Here is a 21,465-nt window from a genome sequence, read left to right as displayed (position 1 = left end):
CGCTGCTGGGCTCTGGCACACCGTAGGATATCAACACAGTCTGCATAATAGTGTAAACGTACTATTATGGGACGAGGGCGTTCGCCAGGTTTTGGTTTGGGTTGTAGGGCTCGATGCGTACGGTCCACAACTGGCTCTTTTCCTAAGCCGAAAGCGTCTTTAAGCAGGGTTGAAACTGTGGCCACGTCGACCATGCCATGCTCCTCGGGTAGTCCTATTATCCTGACGTTATTACGGTGAGACCTCGCCTCCAGATCCTTACATTTGCTGTCAAGAATAACAAGTTGGGCCGAGAGTTTGTTCACTTTGCTTTTGAGAGAAACCACATCGTCAGTGCATGTCGACAGCGAGACCTCCATGTCATTCACAGTCACCTTTAGCACATCCACCTCCGACCTGATAGCCGCCATGTTAGCATTTAGCTCCGTCTTCACGCTCTGCAGCTTGGACTTTATCTGGGTCAAGTTGTTTGTCATTGCTGTCTCCAATTCAGCCTTAAAAATGCCTACCATCTCTTCTCGAAGAGCAGCGAGCAGTTCAGCCTTAAAGTCAGCAGAAGTCATGCTCGGGACGGCAGCAGTTTCCTCTGGAGGGGCCGCCTTAGCAGCTGCACTCTGCGGCGGGGTGGTCGCCACACTTAGCGGGGATGTAGCCGGGGGAGCAGACCTCGGTAGCGTAGTCGCCAGGTTGCTCGTATTTTTTGGTTTTGAAGGCATATCAACGTGTAATACAGTCACACCGAGCCTGTGGAGTCAAAGTGTAATAATAAAAAGTTTGTGAAAAAGCCCTAATGTTTGTTAGAGAAAGTCTTGCGGGAGCTCCCGCAGGCACGTCTTACTCCATTAGTCGCGAAGCTGGAAGTCCAAACGGGTTTTAATATGTATAATTTAGAATGTTTTTCAGTTTGAATACCTCTGAACATGGTTAATGTCAGTGGGATGTTGGGAAACTATCCAGTTTATCCATTAAAAAAAGTAAGATTCATCATTGTCTGTGATCCAGAGGTAATATGTGCAGATATAGGTGTCTTACAGTTAGTAATCGAGAACAAAAAGTAAAACCTCTCTTCAGTTAAGTTTGTAAATGGGTGTCATGTTCTCACTCACCTTCCTGCAGTCTTCCATCAGCAGCTGCTGCCCCTTCGGGGAAAATGGTCTTGACATATATCCCCATTGGTCCATAAATGCTGTCACTCCCTCCCACTATGCTGAAGCCCAGACCCTGGCACAGCAACACAGCAGAGGAATCATTATAATATTAATTCCATGAGCAGAGATTGTGGGACAGTTGTTTATGTAAAGAGGAAAAGCTGCTGCAAAGAGTCACGCTGAGGATACTTTAAGGTACTGCAAAGAGTTAACTGGTTATGAAAGCGTCTCTACATGACATACAAAGCAAACCCAACCACCCAACATAATTTCTTCATTTCTTCTATAGTTATTTTAAGTGTGTTTACTTAACAATATCAATAACAATAACTTTATTGATACCCAAAGGGTAATTCACTTGTCTGACATCTCATCTACCATTTACTAAAGAATTAAAAAGTCTGATGGCTGTGGGTACAAAACATCTTCTATATCTCTCCCTCCTGCAGCGAATAGAGAGGAGCCATCCACCACCGTTGTTTCTTTGGTCCATCAAGGTGTTATGAAGTGGATGATCGGTGTTGTTTAGAATGGCCTCAGCCTGCATCTTACTGCAGATGTCTAGAGATCTGAGCCTCCTTAAGAAAAAGAGGCAGCTCTGCCCCTTTTTGTAGAGTGCGTCTGTGTTAAGGGACCAGTCCAACTTGTTATCCAGGTGTATGCCTAGATACAGAGAGGAGAGAGAAGAATTTCCCTCACACCTGTCCGTCAATGTTCATACTGTTCTTATTTGTTTCCAGCAGCACATTCCAATCTGTGCATCCAGAGCAGTCCCTTATAGCCTCACTAGCCTCAGGTGTCCATTTACTGGCTGTGAGTGTGGTTGCAGGCTGCCTCAGCACACAAGGTTTGTAACAGGTCTTCAGATAAACCAAGTTGTGATCTGACCTGCCCAGTGGTGGTAAGGCATTAGCTCTGTACGCTTCTTTGACATTGGCATACAGCAGATCAAGGGTTTTATTTTCTCTGGTAGGACAATTAACAAACTGTGTAAATCCAGTTAGGTTGGAGGAGAGGGTAACATGATTGAGGTCTCCTGATATTATTTAAAGTGCCTCAGGATGTTTAGTCTGTATCCTGGCAACTACTTCATGGAGAACTTCACATGGAACTACGGCAGTTGCCTTGGGTGGGATGTACATCACTATTGTTATGATATGACTGACTTCTCTGGTACATAGTATGGTCGCATACCAACTGACAATAATTCAATAGCTGGTTCACAAATAAAGCCAGACCCCCTCCTTCTCTCTTGACACTAGCTTTAGCACCTCTGTCTGACCATATGAGAGTGAAGCCAGGTAGATCCACGCTGGAGATGTTTTGATTCAACCAGGTTTCAGTAAAACACAGAAAACTGAACTCACGGTATACTTTCTGAGTCTTCACAGACTTCACAGAAACATCCATCAGTAGTTGACAAAATATGATAAAAAATACAACAAAAATAAAGTAAAGATTCAGAAAAAATTCAGAGCTACCAGACTTTGCTGCTACTAGTTGAAGCGCATGTTCTAGAATAAAAATCTTAAGTCACTTCTCATATATACTGCAATGAAAAAGGTTAAGTGACCAGTTTATCACACGCACTAAGTAAAAAAATAAATAGTATAAATATATTTTCATCATATTATCATATATTATTATCAGTCATGCTCGCATTACTTCAGGCCAATTATTAGCTGCTTACTTAAACAACCATTTTCAGAAACGTGCCTTGAAAATCATCAGTAATATGTTCTTAAATGTTTGATGAATCAGGCGACAGAAGCAGAAGACGACTGCTGCTGTTAAGTAATCACAGAAACCGCTGGCTTTTGGAAACCAGCTAGGACAGACACCATTGAGGACATAACACCAGGAGAGCCTTTGTTTTGTTAGACACGTTAAAGAAAGCAGGAAGAGGTTTTTCTTCAGAGAATACTATGCATGCCTGTACAGAACAAGATAAGCAAAGAAACAAGGTGTACAGCTTTGTCCTCACAGCTCACAGACAACCTTCGGTAACTTTTGCTCACCATATGATACTGGAGAGATTTAAGTAATAAACAGTTTTGGTGGTGGTGTGTGGGTCCTACCTTGCCATGGCCTTTCATCAGCACAATATTACAGATAATAAAGGCCTGCACATTGCTGCAGGAGTGTACCAGCTGGGCAGAGCTGAGGGAGCGTGAGGGTCGCTGCAAAGGCTGGAGATGAGTACATATCAACATTTTAATTCTTTATTTTTCCTACTATGTATTAACATATTGTATCTACCATGGTCACACAGAAATATTTAGCTTCCTTTTTGAAACATTGGTAACTTTTAAAACACTGATACAACTCTTTCCATGCTGAATACACCTTTGTCTTGTTACGTGTTTTTTAGATACCAGTAAAAATGATTAATATTAATCTACTTTTTTTTATTTAAATTAACAAAATGCTTAAAGTAATAATCTCAAAAATTTTCATTTCATTTTCTATCGCTGAATGAGATAGCACAATGTTGATTGAGCCTATGGCCCACTGATGAAAGCCTTTTCATTTGCAGTATTATGGACTGGGTGTCAATAGCGGTGACACGTTTTCCATCAGCCAGCAGTGGTTGGTCTGTCAGAGAGGGAAATAATCACTTCTGCCAATTTTGTTCTAGGACTAACTAGCATTTTTACTTCCACTATCTCACCGGAGCTTACACCCTTAATCTTTTCTACAGTAGCAGTGCTGAGAATGAGGTAGATACAAGGAGCACAAGGGAAACGCATATTTTCTTGACTATGTGTTATCCCCATAGTGACATTCATGCACATGTATGATCACTAGGTGTTATCCTTCATGTATTCTGTTTATAATATCAGACAAATCAAATACCTGTGTAGTGGTGTGAGTCAAGTCCAGCTGCTGGGATAGAGACTTCCTGTTTCCATAAAAACCAGCATTCACCTGAGGGTGACTGGTGTACAGCTCAGGGGTCTTCATGATGATGCTCTCCAGATCCCCAATCCAGTAAGGGTGAACACCTTGTTTAACACACATTATCATCAGAAAAGTAAAATCTGGTTCAATTTTTGTAGCTCAGGGATAGTTTGTACTATGATGGAATGCAGCAGCCATTAATTATACACCACTGTACCTAAATGGTTCAGTTAATGCATTAAATCATTATTTATATTAATAGATCTATAATGTGATCTAGAATGTTTTTTCTATTAAGCAGATTAGACTGCTCACTAACATCAACCCTCTAAAAACATGTACCCCCAAATGTACCTCCAAATTTCTAATTCTAGCACCTTGCATTGTGATCAGCATCTTACCTGCAGGCATTCATTGTCGCTAATCAATTATGTGACTTTCTTCATAACAACAGTTTATTTGAGTACTTTCAGTCAGGATTTAGAGTCCACCATAGCACTGAGACAGCCCTTGTGTGAGTTTCAAATGATCTACTTATTGCTTCAGACAGAGGACTTCTCTCTGTACTCGTCCTGTTAGATCTTAGTGCTGCTTTCGACACGATAGACCATCACATCCTGTTCCAGAGACTAGAGCAGCTGCTTGGCATTACAGGATCTGCATTAAGGTCAATGTCAAGGTCAAGATAAGTTGGTTTAAATCTTATTTTTCAGATCGATCTCAGTTTGTTAATGTTTATGATGTGTCCTCTATGCACACTAAAGTTAGTCATGGAGTTCCACAAGGTTCTGTGCTCGGACCGATTCTTTTTTACCTCATATATGCTTCCTCTTGGTAATATCATGAGGAAACACTCAATTAATTTTTTTTATTGTTATGCAGATGATACTCAATTATACTTATCAATGAAGCCAGACGAATCAGCTATATAAACTAGAAGCATGCCTTAAGGACATACTGCCTCCATGAAATAAAAACCTGGATGTCATCAAACCTCCTCAAACTCAACAGCAATAAAACTGAGCTCATGGTCGTGGCACCTAAGGCCCTACTCCGGAAGGTTGGAGATCTATGTCTCAACATCGACGGCTGCTCCATCTGCCCATCCCCAACAGTCCGCAACCTGGGTGTCATTCTGGACTCCACCCTCTCCTACCAATCCCACATCAAATCTGTCACAAAATCCGCCTTCTTTCACCTCAAAAATATATCCTGCCTCCGTTAATAACTCTCCGACTCCACAGCTGAGACCCTCATTCACTCCTTCATCACCTCCCGTCTGGACTACTAGTGTTTTGTTGGGAACCCTGGACAGGCTCCAGTATGTACTTAATTCAGCTGCCAGGGTTCTTATCCGCACCAAACCCTGGCAGCACATCACCCCCACCCTCATCCACCTTCACTGGCTCCCTGTCAAGTCCTGCATCACATACAAATCCCTCCATGGTCTGGCACCTCAGTACCTCACTGACCTCCTCCATCCCTACACCCAGTCAAGGGCCCTCCGTTCATCTACCTCCGGCCAGCTTTCCATTCCTCACAATAGGTTGTGGACCTTCGGGGATAGAGCGTTCAGTGTAGCAGCCCCCACCCTCTGGAACGCTCTCCCTCCCGACCTCCGCAATGCTCCCACACTGGACTCTTTAAAAAAAAATCCTCAAAACCCATCTTTTCAACACAGCCTACAGCCTTTAACTCCAGTCATTTAATGTACTGTGTCTAGTCTGTTTGTGAGTGTTTCTGTGTTCCTCTTTGTAAAGCAACCTTGGGTCCCATGAAAGGCGCTATAAAAATTAAAGTTATTATTATTATTATTATTATTATAAAGATCTGGATGACTAGAAACTTTCTGCTACTTAATTCAGACAAAACTGAAGTTATTGTGCTCGGCCCCAAACACCTTAGTGATTCTTTCTCTAATGATATATCTGCCCTAGATGGCATCAGCCTGGCATCCAGCACTACTGTTAGGAATCTGGGAGTTCTATTTGGTCAGGATATGTCCTTCATCTCCCACATGAAACAAATATGAAGGACAGCCTTCTTTCACCTTCGCAACATAGCAAAAATCAGACACATCTTGTCTCAAAACGATGCAGAAAAACTAGTCCATGCATTCGTTACTTCCAGGTTGGATTATTGTAACTCGTTACTATCAGGCTGCCCTAATAAGTCACTAAAAACTTTCAGCTGGTACAAAATGCTGCAGCACGTGTGCTGACAAGAACTAGGAAGAGAGATCACATTTCTCCTGTATTAAATTGACTGTACTTATATAGCGCTTTTCTAGTCTTTGCGACCACTCAAAGCTGCTTTTACACTACATATCACATTCACCCATTCACACACTGATGGCAGAGGCTGCTACGTAAAGTGCCCAACTGTCAATCAGATACCACATTCATACCCGTTGGCTATGCCACCGGGAGCAATTTGGGGTTCAGTGTCTTGCCCAAGGACACTTCGACATGTAGCCTGACGGAGCTGGGGATCGAAACCTCCGACCTTCCGATTGAAAGACGACCGACTCTACCACTGAGCCGCCCCAGTATTAGCCTCTCTGCACTGGCTTCCTGTAAAATCTAGAATAGAATTTAAAATCCTTCTTCTTACTTACAAAGCTCTTAATGGCCAGGCACCATCATATCTTAAAGAGCTCATAGTGCACTATTACGCCTCTAGAACATTGCGCTCCTAGGATGCAGGCCTGCTTGTGGTACCTAAAGTCTCTAAGAGTAGTGTGGGAGGTAGAGCCTTCAATTATCAGGCCCCCCTCCTCTGGAACAATCTACCAGTCAAGGTCCGGGAGGCAGACACCCTCTCTTCTTTTAAGAGTAGACTTAAAACTTTCCTCTTTGATAAAGCTTATAGTTAGGGCTGGTTCAGGCTTGGAAGAGCCCATAGTTATGCTGCTATAGGTTTAGACTGCCGGGGGGATCTGACACACCAAGCTTCTCTCTCTCTCTCTGTCTGTGTGTGTGTGTGTGTGTTTGGTTGTGTCTCTCTCTCTGTCTCTCTGACATCAGTCTTCCACATAGTATCATTATTGTTGCTGCTAATGCTAATAGTAGACCTGTTAACTCCAACTGTTACAATTACGATTACTGCAGCCTTTATCATTACTATGTTGTTCTTGCCAATTAATTTTTTTGCTAATCTTCACACTAGTGTACCACTATTAATGGCATTGTAACCATAAGTATGTATTACCTGTTGTTGTTGATGTAAAAGGACATATGTTGTTGTTGTAACAAGAACATATGTTGTTGTTGCTCTCTTTGCCTGTCTCTATCCTGCATCTCCTTCTATCCCATTTTTGGCCCATCCAGTCGAGGCAGATGGCTGTTCAACATGAGTCTGGTTCTGCTCGAGGTTTCTGCCTGTTAAAAGGAAGTTTTTCCTTGCCAATGTGCCAAATGTTGCTAAGTGCTACTCATGGTGATTCATGTTGGAACTCTCTTTAAATAACAGAAAAAAGTGTACGGTCTAGACCTGCTCCTTCTGTAAAGTGTCTCAAGATAACTTTGGTTATGATTTGGCGCTATACAAATAAATGCCCAAGTGCATACTGTTACCATCATTCACTGTTTAACATGTTTAAGTGTGAAACTGCCCAGAAATTGCATGGCTGGTAAAGGAAGCAAAGTATTGGATTGGATATAAAGGTACCGTCCTTGTGAAACACACAGAGCCAAGTGCAAAACCATGCCCGTTTGGGTAGTGTTGTGTTTTACATTGAACACGAGTTTCTATTATCCTGATTGCTGTGAGCACAAGTCTTAGAAGCTCTTATACTTTGCATCATTACAGTTATACAGTACCATTTAAAGGCTTTTCAGTTGAGTATCACATGATTGGCACTGCAAGCAAACCTCTTCACTCAATTAGGACCACATTTCCTATATGCGGTGTGGCTTCCCAGTGCTAAAAGGATATAAATCCCTGGCCTTACACTTCCCTTGGGACAATAAGCACATTAGAAACAATTTTCTCATCATCCTCTCTCTCCTCTCATCATCTGTCATTACTACTGACTTTAAAAGCTTTAGCTGCCATTCTGAACTGATAAGCCACCAAATCTGACCTATTTACTCCCAAAGTAAAATGCAGTGGAATTAAAGGTTGACGCTTCTCCATAAGGATGACAGATCAGTAGTTACAATGAAAGGGAATGAGATTATTCATTTAGCCAAAACCATGATCTTTTTCTAAATTTGACCTCTGTTAAATGGTCATATTTTATATATAATATATGTTTTATATCTATTAAAATGATCATGTTAATATAATTTTATTTAAAAGGTCAAATGGATTAAAATGCAACATTAAACTCTAAATCAGAATAAATAGGCCTAAACTGGTTGCAAATTCACAGGGTTGCAGAAAAGTAGTTTTTGTTTTTGAATCAATGAATCAAAGGAAAATTTGTACCATGACAACAAATTATTCTGCTGCTGTCTTTCATGCCCTCCCTCTTGTAAGTTGTTGGAAACTGCTGTAATCTAATTAAAAGTAAAACAAAATCACAGTAAATACAGCGCTAAACAGATAATAGATCTTTATCTCCAGGGAGCTGATCTAAGTGCCAAAGAGATACTGCTAAAAGGCTCAGTGCTGTGAATCCTTGAGGAAGACGTACGATGAGGATGATGTATTCATCACTTTTGCTTAGTGACAAAGCTGTTATGATTAAATGTGCTGGCGTATGTAAACACCAGACTGTATTAGATCGCATATTAACAGTTCCAAATATTAGCTAAAGGGAAAATGTATTGAAATTTAATGAAAATGGTTTGATACACACTTGTTGAATTGGAACGCGCCCTATCACTGTCCTCTCCTGGTGGGCTCTGCTCAGTCTTCTCTGTTCCCCAGCATCTGTCCTCATTCACCTCTGGGATGGGCAACTACACACACAAAGAAACACACGTACATGGTCACAATTGTGTCTAATGTACACAAAGAGACTTAATGTAAAATTCTGTATAATATAATAAGAGGCTCTTTAAATAAAAACATTTTTCATCTTAAAAGTGGGCTGCATCCTATATACCGGTACCACCAATATACCAGAATAAAATACAGAGAGAGGTTTGTTATTGTGTTACAGTATTTTACATAGATGATGGTGCTATCCGACTGTGAAGTGGTGACCTCACATCTCCACATGAAACAGTTTCCTACATATTTATAATGTGCCGCAGTGCTGTTTTCCTTGCTGTTTTAAGCGTGGAAAACTAACTTGTTGCTTACACTTCGTCACTGACATGCACTGTCACCATTGCAGCCGCCACCCGAATCAACCTTTCTGTAGGCAACCAGCTACTGCCAGCTACCGCACCTGGTAGCTAGCAGGATTGCAAACATTTCATCGACATGGTGAAAACAGATGGTAGGCTGAAATTTGTGGGTTTTGAATGTTAAAATAAATTGAAATCGTGTTATAATATTTTATATACATATATTCATTAATAAATCACCATAGAAACCCGTTTTCCCTCTGGGATACCCCCCCCAAAAGAGACTGCATCTTATATTCCAGATTTTCCAGTATGGACATTTGTTGTTTTAGTTGATGATGATGAAATTAAACACCCTGTCCATTGCCTCTGTGCACTGCCTGTCGGCACCTGTGTATGATCACACTAGAAGCTGTTTGTTGGCACTCACTGACGTTGTTCCCTCCTGTCTAGATACTTGCTTATGCTGTTGTAAGCACGGTAGTTGGACCCTAGAGAAATATAATGTTACTGTCCCTTTAAATGAGGTTGATACAGTCTATGGTTTTTACCAATGACTGTATATAAAGATGAACGACTCGTCTCCATCTGCTCCCATTGTACGAAAGTGATGCCAAAATAGCACCCGCGATAGGCGCTGCCATCTTGCGATGGTGATGTAGCCCCTTCCGCTAACCAAAACGCACTTTACCAAAACTTTACTTACCGAAAAAGCAGCAAGGATCCCGCACGCCGGCGTGTTTCACAGCAGAACAGCTATTTTGAATTGGTCTGAGGTTTACGTTCACAGATATGGAAACTTCAATGAATGTAGTGATTGTTTTTGTTAAGTTTCCTCTCGCCGTTCGTCCTCCACTCTGCTCACCCGGAACTGATTGACTGCAGGAGCCATATTTGTCAACAGAGCTGTCAATCATCATTTTGACAGCATCAAATAATGAAATGAAAACTTAAACCTAGACGTAAACCACCATGATAATAACTAGCTATAATGACAGAAACCATGTTTGAGAAAAAAAATATTTCCTGTGTATTTTGATTTTATAGTTTGACCCGTGTCCTATCTGTTAACATGGAGGAGGCAGGCTTTATGACCTATACTGCAGCCAGTCAGCAGGGGGCGCTCGAAATGTTTTAGCTTCACTTTAAGGGAGCTGTCATGTCCATCTATATCAATGACTGTATATATAGATGGACAATGCATCTCCATCTGCTCCCATTGTACAAAAGTGATGCTAAAATAGCCCCTGCGATAGGCGCTGCCATCTTGCAATGGCAAGAGACTGTGCAGTAAAGATTGACAAGTGAAGCGGTCGTAGCTAACTAAAATACACACTTAACTTGCCGGTGTATTTAACAGCAGAACAGCTTCTTTGTGTTGGTCTGAGGCTAACATTCACAGATATGGAAATTTTAATGACTGTAGTGATTGTTTTAGTTACATTTCCTCTTGCGGATAGTCCTTGAGTCTGCTGATCCGGAACTTACTGGCTGCAGGAGTCTTTGGTTTTTACTCTCTGCCTTAGTGCGCATGAAAAAAAAAACAAGGACTAACGATCTTCTTATATATAAACAATCTTGGTTTTCAGTTTGTCTGCATGTGCGTGGTGCAGGGGATCTTGAGTAAACCAAAGCTAGAGATTGATAATAAAACGTTTTCACTTCAAGGAGCTGCGACTTCACTTATAGATTCTTAGAACTGCAAACATTTGATATCCCGGTGAGTTAGTGTGTGTATTTCATTGTCTGTGATCTTACCACTCCTCCAAGCATGCTCACACGGTCAAGCTCAATTTCTTCAGTGTGCGCAGCGTCAGCCTGTTTGTGTCCACGGAGGCTTAAAAACAACCACCAGGAATGAAAAAACTGCCCATCCCCCCACTGCCAACTATGGCTTACGCTACAAAGAGCGTTAAACCGAAGAAGAGAAATGAAAAAAAGCAAGCTTAAATGAAAGAGTTGGACCGAGACGAAAATGAAACAAGAGTAAACACTGTAACGGCATTTCTGAGTTGGAGAGAGCTACGGGACCTGAAAGGATTTAAAAGTGATGCTGCGGTTGTTGTCATTTTACATTTGTGTATATCTGGCTCTTTCAGTTGCTGTGGTTACTAGCCTGCGCGCGCATGATAGCCTCCCCTGCGGGGAGGGCTTTGGAGGCAGCACCGAGTGAGCCACGGAGTGAGAGGGGGAGGGACCCGTAGTCCATGGGCCAGACAAGATATCGGTACTATCCGAGTGGGCAAAACCTTACCTATCCTAAATTGTCTATAGGGTCATTATAAGTAAAATAAAATATGATAGCCTTTCTCCAGGAGCAGCTTTTCATATTTTTTTTTTTACATTTTCTTGTTTTCCCCTATTTGTGCCGTTGCATGATTTGCAAAAAGCAAAGAAACAGCCAACGTCAGATTAACAGTGATGTAATCTTGAACCTAAGGCAACTAAAACATTAATAAAGGTTGTCCTCAGGTTGAAGAGATTGACACAGCAATGTGTCTGCAGAAAATGGAGCTGTCAAAGGACAACATACCATTACCAGCAAACACACCCCAAGTGTAGATACTGACACTACCACACAGGTCCAAAATGCAAAGGCAAAGAACCTTGCCTGGGTGCTTTGTCGCATATCTGCCTCAGAAGCTCAGACCGTGAGCAGCTGGACTGGATTTAACATCCAGGTCCGCAATGATGTCACCGTGGTCCAGGACACTGTAATCTACCTGCCAACAATCAATGCTCCTGCTACAGAACTATCCTCTGTGTGGAGTCTGGAGTAATTGCTGAAGGGTCGGCAGCTGGTGTGATTGATGGCAGAAAGTACAACAGAGCTGTCAGGCTGCACAAGCTTGTGTATGAAGCATTGATGCGGTTTGCTTGGAAAGGCTTCCTTCTGTGGCTAAAGGACGAACATCCAGCAGAGGTTTGTGGCCTGGAAAAAGTCCTAAGGAGCATTGCCATCTTCCATGATGATGTCTGTCAGGCTTCACTCACTAAACTTTTTGAGAAAGCCTTATTCAACCACACCAAAGAGCTGTTTCAAGTGTACTTCCTCCGAAACTTTCAGCTTTCTGGATGTCCTAACTTGATATGACAGAGATCATTCATGCATCTAGGGAAGGCAACTGGATGTTGCACCTTGCATGCATTTGACAGATGATCCCTTGCTTAATCCATTGAAATGGCTTCTCCTTCTCCCTCTTGCTCTCCTGATCTGCCCTGTTCGGTGTGTCAGATGTTAAGCTCTACCTCGACCTCCTTTACGGATAAGGGTACTTGTATTAAATGTAGTATTTTTGGACCTATGGAGGCGAGGATCACGGAATTAGAGACGCGGCTCCGCACCTTGGAAAACCAAGCATCGCTAGCTGCTGTAGTCAGCAGCAAGCCCCCAGGGCCAGTAGCCGGTGCTGTTGTCCTACACACTCCTCTGAGCTTCCCTGTGAGCAGTTTCCCAGCCACAATGTTAATGTTATAGAGACTGTGTCTGCCCCCCAACCCAGGCCTGTTATTACAGTTGATTCAAACTTAAATAAAAAAGGAGTAAATCAATGAATCCATGAATCGCCACCTCAACGTGGTGGAGGGGTTTGCGTGTCCCTGTGAACCTGGGAGCTGTGTTGTCAGGGGCACTAGCCCCTGGTAGGGTCTCCCAAGGCAAATTGGTCCCAGGGGAGGGACCAGACTAAGAGCGGTTCAAAAACCCCTATGAAGAGGTAACAACGTAAAACAGCTACCTCGCCCGGATCAGGGAGACCGGGGCTACCTCCTGGAGCCAGACCAGGGGGGATGCTTGTTGGCGAGCGTCTGGTGGCCAGGCTTTTGTCCATGGAGCCCGGCCAGGCTCAGCCCTGAATTAGCAACGTGGAGCCGCCGCCTTGTGGGCCCACCACCTGCAAGGATAGGCATAGGGGTCGGGTGCAATGCTAACCGGGCAGCAGGCAAAGACGGGGGCCTTGGCGTGCTGATCCCCGGCAGCATAGACTGGTTGTTGGCACGTGGAATGTCACCTCTCTGGTGGGGAAGGAGCCTCCACGCACAGCTCTGGCTCTGGAACCAATATCCTGGAGAGGGGCTGGACTCTCGCCTTTTCCGGAGTTGCCCAGGGTGAGAGGCGTCGGGCAGGTGTGGGGATACTCATAAGCCCCCGGCTGAGCGCCGCTGTGTTGGAGTTTTCCCCGGTGAACGAGAGGGTCGCCTCTCTGCGACTGCAAGTTGCGGAGAGGAAGGCTCTGACTGTTGTTTGTGCCTATGCACCGAACAGCAGTTCAGAGTACGCGGCCTTCTTGGAGTCACTGGGTGGGGTCCTGGAAGGGATCCCATCTGGGGACTCCATAGTTCTACTGGGGGACTTTAACGCTCGTGTGGGCAATGATGGAGAAACCTGGAGGGGGGTGATTGGGAGGAACGGCCTGCCCGATCTGAACTCTGATTGGTGTTTTGTTATTGGACTTCTGTGCTCATCATGGATTGGCCATAACAAACACTATATTTGAACATAGGGTTGCTCATAAGTGTACCTGGTACCAGAGCATCCTAGACCATAGATCAATGATCGACTTTGTGGTCGTTTCATCAGATGTGCGGCCGCATGTTTTGGACACGCAGGTGAAGAGAGGAGCAGAGCTGTCAACTGATCACCACCTGGGGAGGCTGTGGGACAGACCTGGCAAACCTAAACGTGTAGTGAGGGTGAACTGGGAACGTCTGGCGGAGACCGCGCGGTCTTCAACTCCCACCTCCGGAAGAATTTCTCTTGCATCCTGGGGGAGGTTGGGGACATGGAATCCGAATGGGCCGTGTTCAAAGCCTCCATTGTGGAAGCGGCTACAAGGAGTTGTGGCCAAAAGGCTGTCGGTGCCTGTCGTGGTGGCAACCTAAGAACCTGTTGATGGACACAGGGAAGCCGTCAGGCTGAAGAAGGAGGCCTTTCAGTCTTGGTTAGCCCAGGGGTCTCCAGAGGCAGCAGACGGGTACAGAGTGGCCAGAAGGGCTGCAGCTTCTGTGGTTGCGGAAGCAAAAACCCGGGTGTGGGAGGATTTCGGGGAGGCTATGGAGAAGGACTTTCAGTTGGCCTCAAAGAAGTTCTGGCAAACCGTTGGACGACTCAGGAAGGGGTAGCAGGGATTGGCTCAAGCTGTTTTTAGCAGGGGGGGAGAACTGCTGACCCGGACTGAGGATATTGTCGAGCGGTGGAAGGAACACTTGAACTCCTGAACCCAGCCAAAACGTCCTCTGATGAGGAGGCAGAGTCTGAAGCTCTAGGGGAAGCCTTATTTATATCCGTGGCGGAGGTCGCTGAGGTAGTCAAGAAGCTCCTCTCCAGGTGTAGATGAGATTCGCCTTGAGATGCTAAAGGCTCTGGACATTGTTGGGCTGTCGTGGCTGGCACGCCTCTTCAATGTCGCGTGGAGGTCTGGGACAGTACCTGTGGAATGGCAGACCGGGGTGGTGGTTCCCATTTTTAAAAAGGGGGTATAACACTACTCAGCCTCCCGGGTAAAGTTTATTCCAGGATGCTTGAAAGGAGGCTCCGGCCGATTGTCGAACCTCGGATACAGGAGGAACAATGCGGATTCCGACCTGGGTGCAGCATCAGCAGTAATGCAGGCGTTGTACCAGACTGTGGTGGTGAAGAGGGAGCTGAGCCTGAAGGCAAAGCTTTCGATTTACCAGTCGATCTATGTTCCAACCTCACCTATGGTCACAAGCTTTGGGTAGTGAACGATAGAATGAGATCGCGGATACAAGCGGCCGAAATCCTTCCATCCTTCGGAGGGTGTCTGGACTCAGCCTTAGAGATAGGGTCAGGAGCTCGGAGATCCGGGGGGAGCTCGGAGTAGAGCCGCTTCTCCTTCGCGTCGAAAGGAGCCAGTTGAGGTGGTTTGGGCATGTATAATAATAATTATAATAAATTCTATTTGTTTTGCTCTTTATATTTAGGGAATCTCAAAGTGCTACAGAGAAGAAAGATAAAACAAGACAATTTATATGTGTTAAAAGGAGAGCCTATGAAAGGCACTTAGCAAAAAGCTTGGTTAGGATGCCTCCTGGGCGTCTCCCTTTTGAGGTTTTCCGGGCACGTCCAACTGGGAGGAGACCCCGGGGCAGACCCAGAGCTCGCTGGAGGGATTATATATCCTGTCTGGCCTGGGAACGCCTCGGAATCCCCCAGGAGGAACTGGAAAATGTTGCTTGGGAAAGGGACGCTTGGGTCACCTTGCTGAGTAGGCTGCCACCGCGACCCGGCCCCGGATAAGCGGAGGATAATGGATGGAATGGATGGATGGATGGAAAATCAAAAAAATGTAATAGAAATTAAAACAACAACTGAAGTTATGCCAAAAAATATGAGAATTAAATGTGGTCTGTTACATATCAGATCCCTGTCATCTAAAGCTCTATTAGTGAACGATCTGATATCAGATTATCATATTGATTTACTCTCCTTAACTGAGACTTGGCTGTGTCAGGAAGAATATGTTAGCTCAAATGAATCCGCTCCTCCCAGTCATCTTAATACTCATATTCCTCGAGACACTGGTCGAGGTGGTGGAGTGGCAGCTATCTTCAGTTCTAGTCTTCTAATCAACCCTAGACCAAAACTTAGTTTCAGCTCTTTTGAAAGCCTCAGGAAGGTCAATTGGAGAAAAACAGTCAAGGTAAACATCAGGTTTTTGAGCAGTTTCCAAAGATACATCTTCACCAGTTAACGGCAGGAGGTTACAAATTTTGTCTCTAATCTTTAGGATTTTGTCATTAAAGAAGCTCATGAAATCATCACTGCTGAGGCCTATAGGAATACTTGGCTCAGTGGAGCTGTGACTCTCTGTCAGCCTGGCTACAGTGCTGAAAAGGTACCTGGGATTGTTTTTATTTTCTTCTATGAGAGAGGAGTAGTAGACACCTCGAGCATGCCGTAGGGCCTTCCTGTATTTATTAAGACTATTTTGCCAGAGCAAACGAGACTCTTCTGTTTTGGTGGATCGCCATATTCTTTCAAATTTACACAACATTTGCTTCAAGTCACGAGTTTCTGCGTCATACCATGGAGTTAGCCGCAATCGATTCTAGAGTACTTCTCGGCAAACCTGCAGTACTATCAACAAACTGATCAAGCTGAGAGGGACTAACATTAGCATAAGAGCTTTCTGTAGTAAACAGATGTGGTAAAGAATTAAAAGCAGCTGGAATTGTTTCCTTAAATTTAGCTACAGCCCTCAGACAAACATTTTGTGAGTACATTTTTGTTAACTGAAGAGTAGTCCTTCAATAGGACATCGAATGTTACTAAATAGTGATCTGATAAAAGAGGATTTTGTGGGAAGACAATTAAGTTTTCGGTTTCAAGGCCATAAGCTAGAACAAGGTCGAGGGTGTGGTTAAAGCGGTGAGTAGGCTGATTTACACTTTGAGTGAAACCAATAGAGTCCAAAAGGGACATAAATGCCATGTTCAGACTATCATTATCAACATCTACATGAATATTGAAGTCCCCTACAATAATTATTTTATCTGAAATCAGGACTAAATCTGATAAAAACTCTGAGAATTCAGTTAGAAAATCAGAGTATGCGCCAGGAGGGCGGTATACTATCACAAATAAAACAGGCTGTAAAGTTTTCAAGCTGGGTGTGAAAAACTCAGAACAAGGCTTTCAAAAGAGCTGAAACTAAGTTTTGATTAAGGGTTGATTAGAAGACTGGAACTGAAGATAGCTGCCACTCCACCACCTTGACCAGTGTCTCGAGGAATATGAGTATTAAGATGACTGGGAGGAGTGGATTCATTTAAGCTGACATATTCTTCCTGACACAGCCAAGTCTCAGTTAAGGAGAGTAAATCAATATGATAATCTGATATCAGATCGTTTGCCTGTCTCTATCCTGCATCTCCTTCTATCCCATTTTCGGCCCATCCAGTCGAGGCAGATGGCTGTTCAACATGAGTCTGGTTCTGCTCGAGTAGTGTGGGAGGTAGAGCCTTCAATTACCAGGCCCCCCTCCTCTGGAACAATCTACCAGTCAAGGTCCGGGAGGCAGACACCCTCTCTTCTTTTAAGAGTAGACTTAAAACTTTCCTCTTTGATAAAGCTTATAGTTAGGGCTGGCTCAGGCTTGGACTAGCCCATAGCTATGCTGCTATAGGTTTAGACTGCCGGGGGGATCTGACACACCAAGCTCCTCTCTCTCTCCCTCTGTGTCTCTCTGTCATATTAATGCAGCTCATTAACTCTGTATCTTCTGGTCCCAATAACAATACTAACCATATATCTTCCCGGGAGTTCTTGTGCTCCCTTGTCTTGAAGGTTCCTGGGGATCGTTGCTGCAGACCACCTGCTGCTGTGGACCTGCTCGACTGCGACAACTACTTACATCAGTCTTCCCCATAGTATTTTTATTGTTGCTGCTAATGCTAATAGTATACCTGTTGACTTCAACTGTTACAATTACGATTACTACAGCCTTCATCATTACTCTGATTCTAGCGCTAATTTATTGTTTCGCAAATTTTCACACTAGTATACCACTATTATTGGCATTGTAACCATAAGTATGTATTACTTGTTGTTGTTCATGTAATAAGGACATATGTTGTTGTTGTTGTAACAAGAACATATGTTGTTGTTGCTCTCTTTGCCTGTCTCTATCCTGCATCTCCTTTTATCCGATTTTCGGCCCATCCAGTCGAGGCAGATGTCTGTTCAACATGAGTCTGGTTCTGCTCGAAGTTTCTGCCTGTTAAAAGGAAGTTTTTCCTTGCCAATGTGCCGAATATTGCTAAGTGCTACTCAAGGTGATTCATGTTGGGCCTCTCTTTAAATAACATAACAAAGAGTCGGTCTAGACCTGCTCTTTTTGTAAAGTGTGTTGAGATAACTCTGGTTATGATTTGGCGCTATACAAATAAAATTTGAATTTGACCTTGAAAATACGTGAAAAAGCTAACCAGCATATAAGACATCACCCAATAACAATAATAATCATAATAATAATAATAATAATAATAGTAATTAATTATAATAATAATAAATCATTAGTAGATGAGAGGGAGATTGGGCGACAGAAAAGAAAAGATAAATAAAAGAATACAATAAAATTAAATTTAAAAAAAATAATAATTACAATAAAACATAATAATGGTGGTAATAATAATAATAATAACAATCTTATTGATTTAAAAATAAAATAATAATGTAAAGTAATCATTACTAATAAGGTAAAAGTGATAGTTTACAAGCAGTTTAGAGCATGAGTGACAATTACAACTAAGTCAAAAATAAATAAATAAAAAAGCAAACATATAACCAATTATCAAAATAATAATACAAATAAATAATAATAGTAATACTATTAATTATTATGAATAACTAATCATGAAGGTATTCATAATAATGATAATAATGATAATGATAACAATTAATTATAACTATAATAACTCACCAGTACATTACAGGGAAATTGGGAGGCAAACAAAAACAAAACACAATAATGGTGGTAATAATACTAATAAGAAAAGGCCTTATTGATGAAAAAAAATATTATTGCAACAATAAACTTGACTTAAGTAAAAGGAGAAGAAAAAAAGAGGAGGAAAAAAAAATTAAACCAAATTAAATAATAAAAAAATAAAAAAAATAAAAAAAATTTGATTAAGCTGAAGATATATATATAACATACACTGAACAAAAATATAAACGCAACACTTTTGTTTTAGCTCCCATTTTTCGTGAGCTGAACTCAAAGATCGAAGACTTTTTCTAGGCAAAGATCTAAGGCCTATTTCTCTCAAATATTGTTCACAAATTTGTCTAAATATGTGTTAGTGAGCACTTCTCCTTTGCCGAGATAATCCATCCACCTCATAGGTGTGGCATATCGAGATGCTGATTAGACAGCATGATTATTGCACAGGTGTGCCTTAGGCTGGCCACAATAAAAGGCCACTCTAAAAGGTGCAGTTTTACTGTATTGGGGGGGTCTGGGGGGGTCAGAAAACCAGTCAGTATCTGGTGTGACCACCATTTGCCTCACGCAGTGCAACACATCTCCTTCGCATAGAGTTGATCAGGTTGTTGATTGTGGCCTGTGGAATGTTGGTCCACTCCTCTTCAATGGCTGTGCAAAGTTGCTGGATATTGGCAGGAACTGGAACACGCTGTCGTATACGCCGATCCAGAGCATCCCAAACATGCTCAATGGGTAACATGTTTGGTGAGTATGCTGGCCATGCAAGAACTGGGATGTTTTCAGCTTCCAGGAATTGTGTACAGATCCTTGCAACATGGGGCCGTGCATTATCATGCTGCAACATGAGGTGATGGTCGTGGATGAATGGCACAATGGGCCTCCGGATCTCGTCACGGTATCTCTGTGCATTCAATAAAATGCACCTGTGTTCGTTGTCCATAACATACGCCTGCCCATACCATAACCCCACCGCCACCATGGGCCACGTGTTTTACAACTCGACATCAGCAAACCGCTCACCCACACGACGCCGCACACGCTGTCTGCCATCTGCCCTGTACAGTGAAAACCAGGATTCATCTGTGAAAAGAAACACCTCTCCAAAGTGCCAGATGCCATCGAATGAGAGCATTTGCCCACTCAAGTCGGTTACAACAACGAACTGCAGTCAGGTCGAGACCCTGATGAGGACAACGAGCATGTGCCACACCTGTGCAATAATCATGCTGTCTTATCAGCATCTTGATATGTCACACCTGTGAGGTGGATGGATTACCTCGGCAAAGGAGAAGTGCTCACTAACAGAGATTTAGACAAATTTGTGAACAACATTTGAGAGAAATAGACCTTTTGTGTACATAGAAGTTAGTTAGATAGTTGTTTGAAGTGTGTATGTAACCATTTGTGGGGATGAATGATGGTGTGCATGTCTATTGTGAATGGCGGACAGGCAAAACGAGGCGGTGAACGAGGTCGGTATGGCAGTTAGCAATCAAAGGTGATAATGAATGGATTCCAGGTGATGTCAAATTCAGTGGTTTGATTTTTGATGGAGGAAGATAATTTTTCCATTGATATGTAATTGATTAGTAGATTTTTCCAGAGTATAATATTGATTTTGATCCTTTTTTCCAGTTCATGAGGATAGTTTTCTTGGCGATGGTTAGGGCTATCGAGAGTATTCTGGTAGATGTGTTATTTAGGTTGATATTAGATATGTCGCCCAGTAAGCAGAGTTGAGGGGAGAGCGGGATGTGGCAGCCCAAGAGAGGAGAAAGGTTGTCAGTGATATCCTGCCAGAATTGTTTAATTGGTGTGCAATCCCATGTGGCATGCATATAACTGTCTATGGTGTTCTTTGTGCAGTGCTGACAAATTTCTGAATCTATAAAACCCATTTTAAACATTCTTTTCCTTGTGTAGTATACTCTGTGAATAATTTTGTATTGAATAAGTTGTATGCTTTTGTTAGTGGATACCGAGAAGATGTTTTTGCATATTTGGGTCCAGAAGTCGGAATCGGGGTTGATTTGAAGGTCTTACTCCCATTTTGTTGATGGGACAGTGTTAAATCGGATGTGGAAATTAACGTGTAAATTTTGGATAGTATTTTTTTCTGTTGGTGATCAGGTTAATCAGGTCTGATGTTAGCGAGGGAAGGTCTAAGTTGCACGATTTAATGTTGATTTTAGCTTGAATAGAGGATTTGATCTGGTAGTAAAGTGTTTTTCCCCAATGCTGTACTTCTGGACCAAGTGAGGTAATGAGACCAAGGTGTTGTTATGGAAGATGTGGTTGAGGTGCGTGATACCTTTACTGACCCATGATATGATTTTTAGTGGTTTTTTGTTCATTAAGAAGTCAGGGTTGTTCCAGATGGGAGTGTGTTTGGTGGGTTAGAATGTGGTTTTAGTAATTTGGTGAAATTTCCACCAGGCTGTCAGAGCTGTAGCTATGGTAGGGTTTTTGAAACATGGGTCGTGTGTGATGGAGCGGCTTATGAATGGTAAATCTGAAATATGGATTTCTTTACACAGTGATTGTCCAGGAGTTGTCAGATTGATTAGGGTTCGTCCATTTATGAATGTATTGGAGTTGATTGGCAATGAAGTAATGGAGAAAGTTTGTAGCTTCCAGACCTTCTTGGGTTTTGGATTTCTGTAAAGTGGCTAGTTTGATTCGGGGTGTCTTGTTTTTCCAGTAGAA

General features: G+C 42.8%; 1 protein-coding gene across 1 annotated transcript in view; it reads right to left on the bottom strand.

Annotated features, from left to right (window-relative positions):
• The window catches only part of il16 (interleukin 16), a 119,180-nt gene that overhangs the window by 60,472 nt on the left and 37,243 nt on the right, over positions 1–21,465 (bottom strand). The window contains exons 7-10 of the mRNA XM_069661528.1: positions 8,854–8,956; positions 4,005–4,153; positions 3,227–3,337; positions 1,107–1,221 (exon numbers count right to left, since the gene is read on the bottom strand). Coding sequence (XP_069517629.1) covers positions 1,107–1,221; positions 3,227–3,337; positions 4,005–4,153; positions 8,854–8,956 — 478 coding nt within the window. The remainder of the gene's footprint in view (positions 1–1,106; positions 1,222–3,226; positions 3,338–4,004; positions 4,154–8,853; positions 8,957–21,465) is intronic.

This window comes from Semicossyphus pulcher, unplaced genomic scaffold (assembly GCF_022749685.1).
Source record: "Semicossyphus pulcher isolate SPU_LCO1_2020_fin unplaced genomic scaffold, fSemPul1.0.p SCAF_1, whole genome shotgun sequence".
Classification (NCBI taxonomy): Eukaryota; Metazoa; Chordata; class Actinopteri; order Labriformes; family Labridae; genus Semicossyphus; species Semicossyphus pulcher.
This window is presented reverse-complemented; position numbering and strand designations above follow the sequence as displayed.